This window comes from Monodelphis domestica, chromosome 2, assembly GCF_027887165.1.
Source record: "Monodelphis domestica isolate mMonDom1 chromosome 2, mMonDom1.pri, whole genome shotgun sequence".
Lineage (NCBI taxonomy): Eukaryota > Metazoa > Chordata > Mammalia > Didelphimorphia > Didelphidae > Monodelphis > Monodelphis domestica.
The window spans coordinates 163,866,392-163,880,506 of NC_077228.1; the positions used below are offsets into that span (position 1 = coordinate 163,866,392).

Here is a 14,115-nt window from a genome sequence, read left to right on the forward strand (position 1 = left end):
AAACAGTGGCATCTCATTGACTACATCATTGTACACCGGCGAGACATCCAGGATGTAAAGATCACCAGAGCCATGAGAGAAGCTGAATGCTGGACAGACCACTGACTCTTCAAATGCGCATTGCGCCTCACCATCCAAGACACACCCAGACAGTTTGCGCATTTTACAACATGAGTCTTAGAGATCCATCTTATTTGCAAACATTCCAGTCCTGCCTGGATGACAAGCTGTCTGCCAAGGGAGCACTCACTGGAAATTCAACCAAGAAATGGTACCCGTTCAGAAAGGCAGTGAAGGAAACATCAAAGGCAGTCCTAGGCCCCAAACAATGCAACCACTATTGAAAACCTATTGAGCAAAAAGAACAAAGCCTTTATGGAGTGGCAAAATAACCCAAACTCTGCTCTTAAAAAGGACAGATTCAAGTCTCTCCAAGCCATGGTGCAGTGTGAGATCAGGAAGATACAAGACCGATGGTGGGAAAAAAAGGCAGAAGAAATGCAGTAGTTTGCTGATATGAAAAACTACAAACAATTTTTCAGTGCCCTCAAGACTGTCTATGGGCCATTAAAACCCACCACCACTCCTTGCTATCCTCTGATGGTGACACTCTCATAAAAGATAAAAAAGGCATCAGCAACAGGTGGAAAGAACACTTCAGTCAGCTTCTCAACCGACCCTCTTCAGTCGACCAAAGTGCCCTTGACCAGATCCCCCCAAACCGCACCATTGAACAACTTGACGTCCCTCCTTCATATAGAGGAAGTCCAAAAAGCCATTAAACAAATGAGTGCAGGCAAGGCACCCAGTAAAGACGGGATCCCAACCGAGGTGTATAAGGCCTTAAATGGAAAGGCGCTCCAGGCATTCCACATAGTGCTGACCAGCATATGGGAAGAGGAAGACATGCCCCCAGAACTCAGAGATGACTCCATCGTAGCCCTATACAAGAACAAAGGCTCACGAGCAGCCTGTGACAACTACAGAGGCATCTCACTAATTTCCACTGCTGGAAAGATCCTCACCTGTGTTATACTCAACAGACTCCTGTCATCTGTTTCAGAGCAGAACCTGCCTTAATCACAATGTGGCTTCCAACCAGATCACAGCACCATCGACATGGTCTTCACGGTGAGGCAAATGCAGGAAAAATGCCTTGAGCAGAACCTGAGTCTCTACATTGTCTTCATAGACCTGACAAAGGCATTCGACACAGTGAACAGGGACACATTGTGGGTGATACTCAGCAAGCTCGGTTGCCCAGCAAAATTCATCAAACTGATCCAGTTCTTTCATGTTGACATGACAGGGGAAGTCCTATCTGGTGGAGAGACTTCCAATTGCTTCAACATCTCCAATGGCATGAAACAAGGCTGTGTCCTCGCTCCGGTACTATTCAACCTATTTTTCACCCAAGTAATATGACATGCTGTGATGGATCTAGACCTGGGCGTCTACATCAAATACCGACTAGATGGCTCACTATTCGACCTTCACCGCCTGACTACAAAAACAAAGACATCAGAGAGACTCATCCTGGAAGCTCTCTTCGCAGATGACTGTGCTCTCATGGCCCACCAAGAAAATCATCTTCAATCCATTGTGGATGGTTCTCTACTGCAACAAAACTGTTTGGCCTGACTATCAGCCTTAGCAAAACAGAGGTGCTGTTCCAACCTGCACCAGGGAGGCCAACTAACCAGCCGTGCATTACAATCGATGGCACGCAGCTTTCTAATGTCAACACGTTCAAGTATCTGGGCAGCACCAACGATGGGTCCCTAGACCACGAGATTAATGCCAGGATCCAAAAGGCCAGCCAGGCACTCGGGCGGCTGTGCTCCAAAATCCTCCAACACAGAGGTGTAAGCACTGCGACGAAGCTCAAAGTGTATAACTCAGAGGTCCTCAGCTCGCTCCTGTACGGTTGTGAGACATGGACACTGTACTGGAAGCACATGAAGCAGTTGGAGCAATTCCCACCAACGCTCCCTCCAGTCAATCATGAGGATCTGATGGCAGGACCGAATCACCAATCAGGAAGTCCTCGACAGAGCCAACTCCACCAGCATCGAAGTCCTGGTCCTCAAAAGCCAGCTACGATGGTCTGGACACGTCATCTGCATGGACCCACCGCGAATACCAAGACAGGTATTCTATGGTGGAGTGTCAGCTGGACTCAGGAAACAAGGCTGACCAAAGAAAAGATTCGAGGATCAGCTAAAGTCCAACTTGAAGTGGGCTGGCATGACACCAAAGCAACTAGAACTCGCTGCCTCTGACAGAAGCAGCTGGCGAACCCACATTCACCATGCCGCCGCCGCCTTTGAAGATAAGCGACGTCGACATCTTGCTGCTGTGCGTGAACGCCGACACCAGGCCACAACTGCACCTCCCGTAACAACTGGAGTCCCATGCCCCATGTGCCACAAACTGTGCGCCTTAGCCTTTGGACTCCAAAGCCACATGAGGGTACACCATAGATGAAACTGCACAAAGACAATTGTCATTCTCGGTCATCGAGAGACTACCACTAATTTGAGTAGGATGGTCATTTTTATTATGTTAGCTCATCCGATGTTTTTCCAATTGTTTAGATCTAGTTTTAACTGTGTGAAAAGTGTTTTGTAGTTGTGTTCATATAGTTCCTGTATTTGTCTTGGCAGATAGATTCCTAAGTATTTCATATTGTCTAGAGTGGTGTTAAATGGAATTTTTCTTTCTAATTCTTGCTACTGAGATGTGTTGGAAATATATAGAAATGCTGATGTCTTATGTGGATTTATTTTGAACCCTGCAAATTTGCTAAAGTTGTTGATTATTTCTATTAGCTTTTTAGTTGATAATCTAGAATTCTTTAAGTAGACCATCATACCATCTGCAAAGAGTGATAGGTTGGTCTCCTCATTGCCAATTTTAATACCTTCAATTTCTTTTTCTTCTCTAATTGCTATTGCTAGTGTTTCTACTACAATGTCAAACAATAGAGGTGATAATGGGCATCCTTGTTTCACTCCTGATCTTATTGGGAAGGATTCTAGTTTATTCCCATTGGAGATGATGTTTGCTGATGGTTTCAGATACATACTGTTTATTATTTTTAGGACAGGCCCTTCTATTCCCATGCTTTCTAGTGTTTTCAATTGGAATGGGTGTTGTATTTTATCAAAGGCTTTTTCTGTATCTACTGAAATAATCATGTGATTTCTGTTGGTTTGCTTGTTAATATGGTCAATTATGTGGATGGTTTTCCTAATATTGAACCATCCTTGCATTCGTGGTTTAAATCCCACCTGATCATACTGAATAACCCTCATGATCACTTACTGGAGTCTTTTTGCTAGTATCCTATTTAGGATTTTTGCATCTATGTTCATTAAGGAGATTGGTCTGTAGTTTTCTTTCTCTCTTTTTGATCTGTTTGGCTTTGGTATCAGTACCATATTTGTGTCATAAAAGGAATTTGTTAGAACTCCTTCTTTGCTTATTCTGTCAAATATTTTATATAATATTGGGATTAGTTGTTCTTTGAATGTTTGATAGAATTCATCTGTGAATCCATCTGTACCTGGGGATTTTTAATTAGGTATTCTTTGATGGCTTATTCAATTTCTGAGACTGATACATTATTGCACTGTCTAATGTAATGGACTTTCCTACAAGTAGCAATGCAATGATCCAGGACAATCCAGAGGAACTTATGAGAAAGAATGCTGTCCACATCCAGAGAAGTGGGAATAGAAATGCAGAAGAAAAGCATATGATCTATCATGTGGTTTGATGGGGATATGATTGTGGTTTTGGCATTAAAAGATCACTCTATTGCAAATATGAGCATTATGGAAATAGATTTTGAGCAATGACACAGGTATAGATCAGTGGAATTGTTTTTGAATTGGGGAGGGAAGAGGAGTGAGAAAAATCATGAATCATGTATCCCTGGAAAAATATTCTACAGAAATATATAATTTTTTTAAAAAGTCTAACTGATATTGGAGAGTGAGCTACAAAACTTGGCCTTCTCACGATATGGAAATTTCAGAAAGAATATCATTAATCCAAGAAACAGCTTCAGGATGGAGTTGGGTCAGGGGCTCAAGGAGCAATGTGTATGTAGAAAGCTGGAGTGGTGTGGGAGTATGACAACTTGAAAGAATTTGTAGTAGGGCAGAATGTGTGCTGGGTGAACTGATCAGATATAATAGTAATGATATCAGTACTAAAGTGATAAGCTGCAGGCAAAGTTGTCTGTGAATCTTACTCATCATCACCTTTCTGTAGGCTGAATTACTCCTTTCTTTGGGGTATAACTTTCTAACCATTCTCTTAGCCCTTCTCTGTAGAAGTGGTTTTAAGTCAGGATTTAGTCATAGAGGATGCTTGTCTCAATACCATATCCATTAGGTGCCTCATCACTTTTGCTAACTCAGTTGCCCAAGGAGACTCAGGAAGTTGCAAGAATGAAAAAAAAAAGAATATTCTAAATACCATAAGTTCCCCATTTTTAGTTTTGCTTTCAGGCTCCACCCCTGTTATGACAGAAAGGATGTGGTCTCATGGGTAAGAAAGAGGAGGCAGTAGAAGAAGAGGTGGTAAGAGACTAACATCAGAATTCCCTCTTCACTGGTTTGAATTCTCAGAGATTCCAGAATGTCCTTTAGCAGGTGGAAGCTGTGTGTGCTGTTGCTCATGATCTCACAAGGTACTTTGTATTCATTCTTAGCTATCTTTTTTTGGGGGGGGAGGTTCCAGGTTTGGAAGATAGAATTACAAAGCAATAGTACATGTAATGTCTGGTCCCTTCAGAGAATCATTTCAACCTTAGTCATTGAACTCTTGGGAGTTAGGAGGCACAGCCTTATTTTATTTGAGTCTAACTCCCATTTTAATAAGAAGAGATCAAAAGAGAGATACAGACAAAGGAAGGGAGTTAAGATGTGTGTCAGTGAGGTCATGGAGAGGTGCTGACAAAGTCAGCAAAGACGAGTAAGTCAGACATGAAGACTTTTATTCTATATATACTTGAATGCATCGTGTTTCCTCTTTCTTAGGCCAGCTCTTTCCAATGTATTGTATAATATCCAAATTAGGAAACCTGCCTGACTTCTCTGAATTTACAGATCTAGTTTTAGGATCTGTATTCTTTTTTTTTTCAATTTTACTGTTCCTTTCCAACTCCCTCCCAATCATGCCACAATCTTTTGTCTAGATCTTCTGATTCTTTTTGTACATGTCAGATTTGCAGCCCTTTCCTTCTGTAACAGTCGTTTGAGATAGGCTTGAACTGACTACCTGAGGTATAAAATTCTAAAGAATTTTATCAAAAATTTTGTCAAAAGCCAAAGGACTGTTACACTTCCTGCTATTACAGCCTCCAGGGGATTATTCACCAATCGATGTCACCTAGATTCATTCATTCACTCTATTTATTCCAGTATCCTCTACTTTTATTAGCAATTTTGTATGGGTACAAATCATTTTCTTAAGCACTGGAGATGTAGACAGGAACATTTAAATTCTTGGAAAAGTCATTTCACTCCTCTGGATTTTAGCTTCCTTATTTACAAAATAATAGTGATGGATAATATAAATTCTAAATTACTTTCTATTAAAGTATTCCATGAGTCTAGGAGTCTTGGCATTGAACAAATTATTTAGTATCTATTTCTTCCTCATCAGTCACACTGGGGATAATTAAACCTGTTTAGCCTACTTCATTGGGGTCCAATTCAATTTTAAGAAATCAGCACAAATTTATTAAAAGTAGTTGCTATGTACCAGGAACTGTTAGATGTTGGGAAAATAGTCAAGAAGCATATAAGAAGGAAAAGCTTGGTGGACCATAAGTCTGGTCACCATCAGTTTTGTGTAACTTGACATAATAGTCAGGAGACATTTAACAAACACAAAGGCATTAAAAAATGGAAGAATTCAATATACAGATATAGCGAAACAAAAAGCTAAAGTAATACAATAATGATTATCAGTGTTAACTAACGTCAAATCTCTTTGCACTTTTTAATTTGGATTTTTTTATTTTAATGATAAATTTCCACATAATTTTTTCTGATGTTTTATGATACATATTGTTTCCCTTCCTTCTTCCCTCTCCCCTCCTGGAGCTGACAAGCAATTCAATCTGGATTATAAATGTATTACCATGCAAAAATATTTCCATTTTATTAATTTTTGTAAGTGAATAATCTTATAAATCTAAACCCCCAAAACATATACCCAAATATAGAAGTGATAAATCATATGTTTTCATCTGAATTTCTATTGAACAGTTCTTTCTCTAGAGGTGGATAGCATTTTTTTTTTCAGTACCTCAGAATTCTCCTGGTTCATTGTATTGCTGTTATTAGCAACGTCTATTACATTTGATTGTTCCACAATATTGCAGTTACTGTGTATAATGATCTCCTGGTTCTCTTTATTTCACTCTGCATCAGTTCATATAGGTCTTTCCAGCTTTTTCTGAAATCATCCTGTTCATCATTCCTTATAGCACAATAGCATTTCCTCACCCTCATATACTACAATTTGTTCAGTCTTTTCCCAATTGAGGAATATCTCTTTAGTTTCCAATTCTTTGCCACTACAAAAAGAGCAGCAATAATTATTTTTGGAAAAACAGATCCTTTCTCATTTTTTTCCTCTTTGTATTTTAGTAGCTCATTTCCAATGTCTATAAATTTCATCTCAGTTCTCAGAAGACTCATGTAGTTGTTTGATTTAGAAAAACCCATTTTCTTGGATATCTTTGGATAGGTCTCCTCTCAGATTTGCTCTTTGGTTCTAAGTTAGTTGTAGAGATTCCTTAGATGTTCCTTCTAAGATATTTTATAAAGCAGATCTCAATGCATATTAGTACAGATTTTCAAATTTTTCTTCTCCATTTACTAGCTGATATGGTAAAAACCATCTAGAACCTTGTGGTTTTTGACCATTTCAATAATAGAATTATAAGAATAATTCCAAATTAGGAACCCAGGCCTCACTTGAAAGTTTCAGAGAATTTAGCTTTTTACATGACCCATTAAAATAGTTTACATTTAACATACAGGATTTTCTGATCCTCTTTGCTTTCTAAAAACTTCTACTTTAATTCTAATTCCTTTAAGATGCTCAAATGCTATTAAAGATCTGAGACTACATATGAAAACATAGGTAACAATACTCTTTGCAGACAGTTTCTCTGTCTCTAAGTTGAATTTACTTACATAAATGAATTTACATATGAGGCTGACTTTATTCCAATTAAAATAAAAATCTAGGAACAGGGTGTATAGCTACATTTAACTTCCAGTTGTATAAAGAAAATAGTAAAAATCAAATGGGTTTTCTACAGCTGAGTATGTTCAGTTGCTGACTACATTCAGATGGAATAGATATTACACAAGCATTATTTCTATTTTTTATTTTTATTTTTTTGAAAAATGTATTTAGTCAATTAGAACATTATTCCTTGGTTACAAGAATCATATTATTTCTCTCCCTCCCCTATGCCCACCCTTCCCGTAGCTGATGCACAATTCCACTGGATATTACATGTGTCCTTGATCAGAACCTATTTCCATGCTATTGATGTTTGCACTAGGATGATCATTTAGAGTCTACATCCCCAACCATATCCCCTCAACCCATGTAATCAAGCAGTTATTTTTCTTCTGTGTTTCTACTCCCATAGTTTTTCCTCTGAATGTGGATAGTGTTCCTTTTCATAGATTCCTGCTAGTTTTTCAGGATCACTGCATTGCCACTAATGTAGAAGTCCATTACATTCAATTGTACCACAGTGTATCAGTCTCTGTGTACAATGTTCTCCTGGTTCTGCTCCTCTCACTCTGCATCACTTCCTGGAGGTTGTTCCAGTTCACACAGAATTCCTCCAGTTCATTATTCCTTTGAGCACAATAGTATTCCATCACCAACAGATACCACAATTTGTTCAGCCATCTCCAATTGAAGGGCATCCGCTCGTTTTCCAATTTTTTTTTTTTTGCTACCACAAAGAGTGCAGCTATGAATATTCTTGTACAGGTCTTTTTCCTTATTATTCATTCTCTCAATGGAAAAGAGAACTTGACCAAAAAGATGGGACCTTCAGGAATTGGAATTGGAGAAAGGACTCACTGCTAAAATTTAATCTGAGAAGAGCAAAATATGCCCCTGTAGGTACTTCATCTCAGCCAGATCCCAGAGAGCAAGAGTGGCTTCCACTTACTTATCCAAGTGCTGACCACCACTTATTGTTAGTCCTTAAAAAAAGAGGACAAGATAACTTTCCCTAAAAAACAGAGAGCCACAGTGTGCTCAGCAAAATTGTTTATTTCCTTTAAGAGAGAGAAAACAAGATACATGTGCATGGGTTGGAATAAACCAAACCCAGGGAGTAGGAGTAGGTTACAAATTCTATAGTATTCTAAGTAAGAGGGAAAGGGAATCTCTGGGATTGGACAACAAGGAAGAAACTTCTATCTAGCAACAAGAGTTGTTCCCCAGCAGTTTGGAATATAGACCAGGATATGACTTTTATAACAATGGAAGAAGATAGCCTTGGAGTTCTCTGCAGGAACTCAACAATCACTCAGGGTTAGTCTGAACCATTCTTGTCCAGGAATATTTTCAGGGTTCCTTTCAGGGCATACATCATTGTTTTATTGGGTTAATTCTGATGTTTCTCATTAAGATCTAGAAATTAATTCAAGTCTAAACATAGAGCCATTGGAGAAAGGGTCATACACAGACCCATTAGAATTTGATTCAAATTCAGAATCATATTCACAAGGGTGAATAGTTAGATATTTCAAAGAATTCAAGTTTGAACATTATATTGATTGATCTCATGAATATGAGAACTTCCACCATAGGTATGAGTTTAAGATCTGTCTACTTCTTTTCATCCTGTATTTTCTAAATCCTTCAATGAAGCAAAGAAATGTGGTGACCCACACTAAGCATGGTATTTCATATGAGAACCAACTAGACCTTATATAAATTTCTATTAATATAGTCCAAAATAATCTCATCTTTTTTAGCAGTCCAATCTTACATTGACCTTTTGGTTGATTCGAAAAATTTCCAGATTTTTTCATGAATTGTTAGAAATCGGTCTCCCCATTCTATATGTATAGAATGGTATTTAAAAATAATAAAAGAAAATGTTATATGTAAGATTTTACACTTATGTATCACAGGTTAAATTTTATTTCATTTTTTACCCACATCATTTCAAGATTATGAGCTATCATCCTATATCTTTCTTCTTTTTTATAGCTAAACTTCTTTATTTATTCATTTTTTTGTTATAACCCTTATCTTTCATCTTAAAATTAATACCAGGTTTTGGTTGCAAAGCAGTAGGGCAGTAAGAACTAGGCATTGGAGGTAAAAGTGACTTGCACAGGGCAACACAGCTAGGAAGTGTCTGAGGTCAGATTTTATCTCAGGACATCCTGTCTCTAGGCCTGGCTCTCATTCCACTGAGCCACCTAGTTGCCTCCAAAACTCCTTTAAAAAATCTAGCTACATAAATTGACTCTACTCCCATTTGTTCTCTAGGTGTTATAATTAATTGCTAAACTGAACCTATTTGTTCCAAGATTATAAAAATATTTTAATTGCTAAATTCCATGGCTTTATCTTTATTCCTCATCAATATTTATCCTTCTGCCACATATTCTATTTTACCTCTTTATTCTCCCTTATGTGATCACTATCTATATCCATATCTTAACCTGAGTGTCCTTCACATTTCCTCTCTGACCTTCATCTCTTCTTCCACAACATTCTCACTCTTTCTCATGGTGATTTCTACTATATATTGGGTCCTCAAAGTTTTAGTGTAGTTTTAAACTTAATGTAGGATTATTATAATAAATTCCTAATTGAACTTTTTGATTCTAGCCTTCCTCCCCTTTTAATGCATATTCATCCTCTGTGCAGTTGTCAAAATTATCTTCCTAGAGCACAAACCTGACCTTGTCAGGCCTTTAATTATGAAGCTCTGGTGACTTTTGTTCTTCTCAAGAGTAAATTATAAACTATTTAGTTTGGCACTTAAAATCCTTAACAAACTGGCTTTAGCTTCTCTTTCCAGGATTATTTACAATATTCCACTTTACAAAATCTGTTTCAGCCAGAGTAATGAATTTGATGTTCAATGAACTCAGAATTCCACTTCATACCGTTGTAGTTTTACATTTACTACATATTATGCCTAGATTTTATTCTTTCTACACCACAACCTTTTAGAATCTCTAGCTTCCTCCATGTGTCATGTCCTGTAGTAAATTTTTTTTAATTTCCCCTCAGTCTTAGCTCTCTCTCTCTCTCTCTCTCTCCTCAAATCATCTTGTATATACTTACCTATTCACTTATAGTAACACCATAGTAGAAAATAAGGCTCTGAGAGCAGGAATTGTTTTGATATTGTTTTTCTCTAGTACCTAGCAGAATGCTGTGAGTATAGTAGACATTTCATAAATATCTATTGAATTATTGATTTAAGTTTAAATTTTTTTAACATTTATTTATTTAAAATATTCTTTTTTTTTTTAATTTTGAGTTCTAAATTTACTTCTTCCTTCTCAGTATTCCCCTGCCCACTGAGAAGGCAAGCAATATGATAGCAATTATCTATGTGAAATCATGCAAAATATATTTCTACATTAACATACTGGAAAAAAGAAAGGAATTAAAGTGAGAAAAGTATGCTTTGATTTTCACTGAGAGTTCCTAATTTGCTTTAAATTTTTTTTTTTACCTTCTGTCTTAGAATCAAGACCAAGTATCAGGTCTAAGGCAAAAGAGTGATAAGGGCTAGGCAATGGGGATAAAGTGACTTACCCAGAATCACACAGCTACGAAGTGTCTGTGGCCACATTTGAAACCAGAACCTCTTGCCTCTAGACCTGGCTCTCAATCCACTGAACCATATAGTTTTCCCATATAGGATATAATTCTTTTTTAAAACTTAGTTTATTTAGTCAATATAGAATATTATTCCTTGGTTACAATGATCACATTATTTCCTTCCCTTCCCTCCACTCACTGTTCCCACAGCCCATGAGCAATTTCATTGGGTATTGTTTCTGTCCGCGATCAGAATCTATTTCCATGTTGTTGGTGTTTGCATTGGGATGTTCATTTAGAGTCTACATTTCCAGTCATATCCCCTCAACCCATGTATTCAAGCAGTTGTTTTCCTTCGGTGTTTTTACTCCCAGTGTTTCCTCTGAATGTGGATAGTGGTTTTTCTCATAGATTCCTGCTAGTTTTTCAGGATCACTGCATTGCCACTAATGAAGTCCATTATATTTGATTGTACCACAGTGTATCAGTCTCTGTATACAATGTTCTCCTGGTTTCACTCTGCATCACTTCCTGGAGGTTGTTTCAGTCCCCATGGACTACTTTATTATTCCTTTGAGCACAATAGTATTCCATCACCAACAGATACCACAATTTGTTCAGCCATTCCCCAATTGGTGGGCATCACCTCATTTTCCATTTTTTTTTGGCCACCACAAAGAGCGCAGCTATGAATATTTTTGTACATGTCTTTTTCCTTATTATCTCTTTGGGGTACAAACCCAGCAGTGCTATGGCTGGATCAAAGGGCAGACAATCTTTTAGCGCCCTTTGGGCATAATTCCAAATTGCCCTCCAGAATGGTTGGATCAATTCACAACTCCACCAGCAATGAATTAATGTCCCTACTTTGCCACATCCCCTCCAGCATTCATTACTTTCCATAGCTGTCATGTTAGCCAATCTACTAGGTGTGAGGTGATACCTCAGAGTTGCTTTGATTTGCATCTCTCTGATTATAAGAGATTTAGAGCACTTTTTCATGTGCTTATTAATAGTTGTGATTTCTTTAACTTAAAATTGCCTATTCATGTCCCTTGCCTATTTAATTGGAGAATGGCTTGATTTTTTGTACAATTGGTTTAGCTCTTTATAAATTTGAGTAATTAGAACTTTGTCAGAGGTTTTTATAATGAAGATTGTTTCCCAATTTGTTGCTTCTCTTCTACTTTTGGATGCATTAGTTTTGTTTGTACAAAAACTTTTTAATTTGATGTAATCAAAATTATTGATTTTACATTTTGTGATTTTTTCTACTTCTTGCTTGTTTTTCAGTTTTTCCTTTCCCAAATATCTGACAAGTATACTATTCTGTGTTTGCCTAATTTGCTTATAGTTTCCTTCTTTATATTCAGGTCATTCACCCATTCTGAGTTTATCTTGGTGTAGGGTATGAGATATTGATCCAAACCTAATCTCTCCCATACTGTCTTCCAAGTTTCCCAGCAGTTTTTATCAAATAGTGGCTTTTGGTCCCCAAAACTGGGATCTTTGGGCTTATCATAGTCTGTCTTACTGAGGTCACTTACCCCAAGCCTATTCCATTGATCCTCCTTTCTGTCTCTTGCCAGTACCAAATTGTTTTGATGACCACTGCTTTATAGTATAGTTTGAGATCTGGGACTGTAAGTCCTCCTTCCTTTGCATTTTTTTCATGATTTCTTCCAAATGAACTTTGTTATGTTTTTTTCTAATTCAGTAAAAAAGTTTTTTGGTAGTTCAATGAGTATGGCACTAAATAAGTAAATCAATTGGGGTAGGATTGTCATTTTTATTATGTTAGCTTGTCCTACCCATGAGAAATCAATGTTTTTCCAATTGTTTAGATCTAGTTTTAATTGTGCGGAGAGTGTTTTGTAGTTGTGTTCATATAGTTCCTGTGTTTGTCTCAGCAGATAGATTCCTAAGTATTTTATACCATCTAGGGTGATTTTAAATAGAATTTCTCTTTCTAATTCTTGCTGTTGATATGGGTTGGAGACAAATAGAAATGCTGATGACTTATGTGGGTTTATTTTGTATCCTGCAACTTTGCTAAAGTTGTTGGTTATTTTGACTAGCTTTTTGGTTGATTCTCTAGAATTCTTTAAGTAGACCATCATATCATCTGCAAAGAGTGATAGGTTGGTCTCTTCATTGCCAATTTTAATACTTTCAATTTCTTTTTCTTCTCTAATTGCTATTGCTAGTGTTTCTACTACAATGTCAAATAATAGAGGTGATAATGGGCATCCTTGTTTCACTCCTGATCTTATTGAGAAGGTTTCTAGTTTATCCCCATTGCAGATAATGTTTGCTGATGGTTTTAGATTTATACTGTTTATTATTTTTAGGAAAGGCCCTTTTATTCCTATCCTTTCTAGTATTTTCAATAGGAATATGTGTTGTATTTTATCAAAGGCTTTTTCTGCATCTATTGAGATAATCATGTGATTTCTATTGGTTTGCTTGTTAATATGGTCAATTATGTGGATGGTTTTCCTAATATTGAACTATCCTTGCATTCCTGGTATGAATCCTACCTGGATGACTTGCTGGAGTCTTTTTGCTAGTATTCTATTTAAGATTTTTGCATCTATATTCATTAGGGAGTTTGGTCTATAGTTTTCTTTCTCTGTTTTTGAACTGCCTGGCTTTGGGATCAGTACCCATATTTGTGTCATAAATTGAATTTGGTAGCCCTCCTTCTTTGCTTATTCTGTCAAATAGTTTGTATAATATTGGGATTAGTTGTTCTTTGAATGTTTGATAGAATTCATTTGTGAATCCATCTGGCCCTGGGGATTTTTTCTTAGGGAGTTCTTTGATGGCTTGTTCAATTTCTTTTTTCTGATATGGGGTTGTTTAGGTAATCTATTTCTTCCTCTATTAGTCTAGGCAATTTATATTTTTATAAGTATTCATCCATTTCACCTAGATTGCCATATTTGTTGCCATATAATTGGGCATACACATTCTCTTCTCTCCTTCTCTCCCTCTCCTTTCTCTACTTCCAGTGTGATTAAACCTCCATAAACTCCATTCTGACTTGAGTGTTTCATTTTAGGAATTTCATAAGTAAATTCCTTGGCGGCCATTGTTCAATATTACATAAATCCTGTAGCCACATTTTTAGCCATTACAATATTATAACCTCTCCCAGAAGCCTAAAATTTCTACCATTACACATTCCTGGTATGAATCCTACTTGGTCATAGTGAGTAACCCTTGTGATGACTTACTGGAGTCTTTTTGCTAGTA

The 14,115-nt window shown here is 37.1% G+C and overlaps 1 protein-coding gene across 1 annotated transcript in view; it reads left to right on the forward strand.

Moving 5' to 3' along the window:
- Positions 1-4,559: 4,559 nt before the first annotated feature.
- LOC107651323 (SLAM family member 7-like) overlaps positions 4,560-14,115 on the forward strand; it is a 29,708-nt gene continuing 20,152 nt past the window's right edge. Inside the window, exon 1 of the mRNA XM_016430266.2 lies at positions 4,560-4,702. Coding sequence (XP_016285752.2) covers positions 4,651-4,702 — 52 coding nt within the window. The 5' untranslated portion in view covers positions 4,560-4,650. The remainder of the gene's footprint in view (positions 4,703-14,115) is intronic.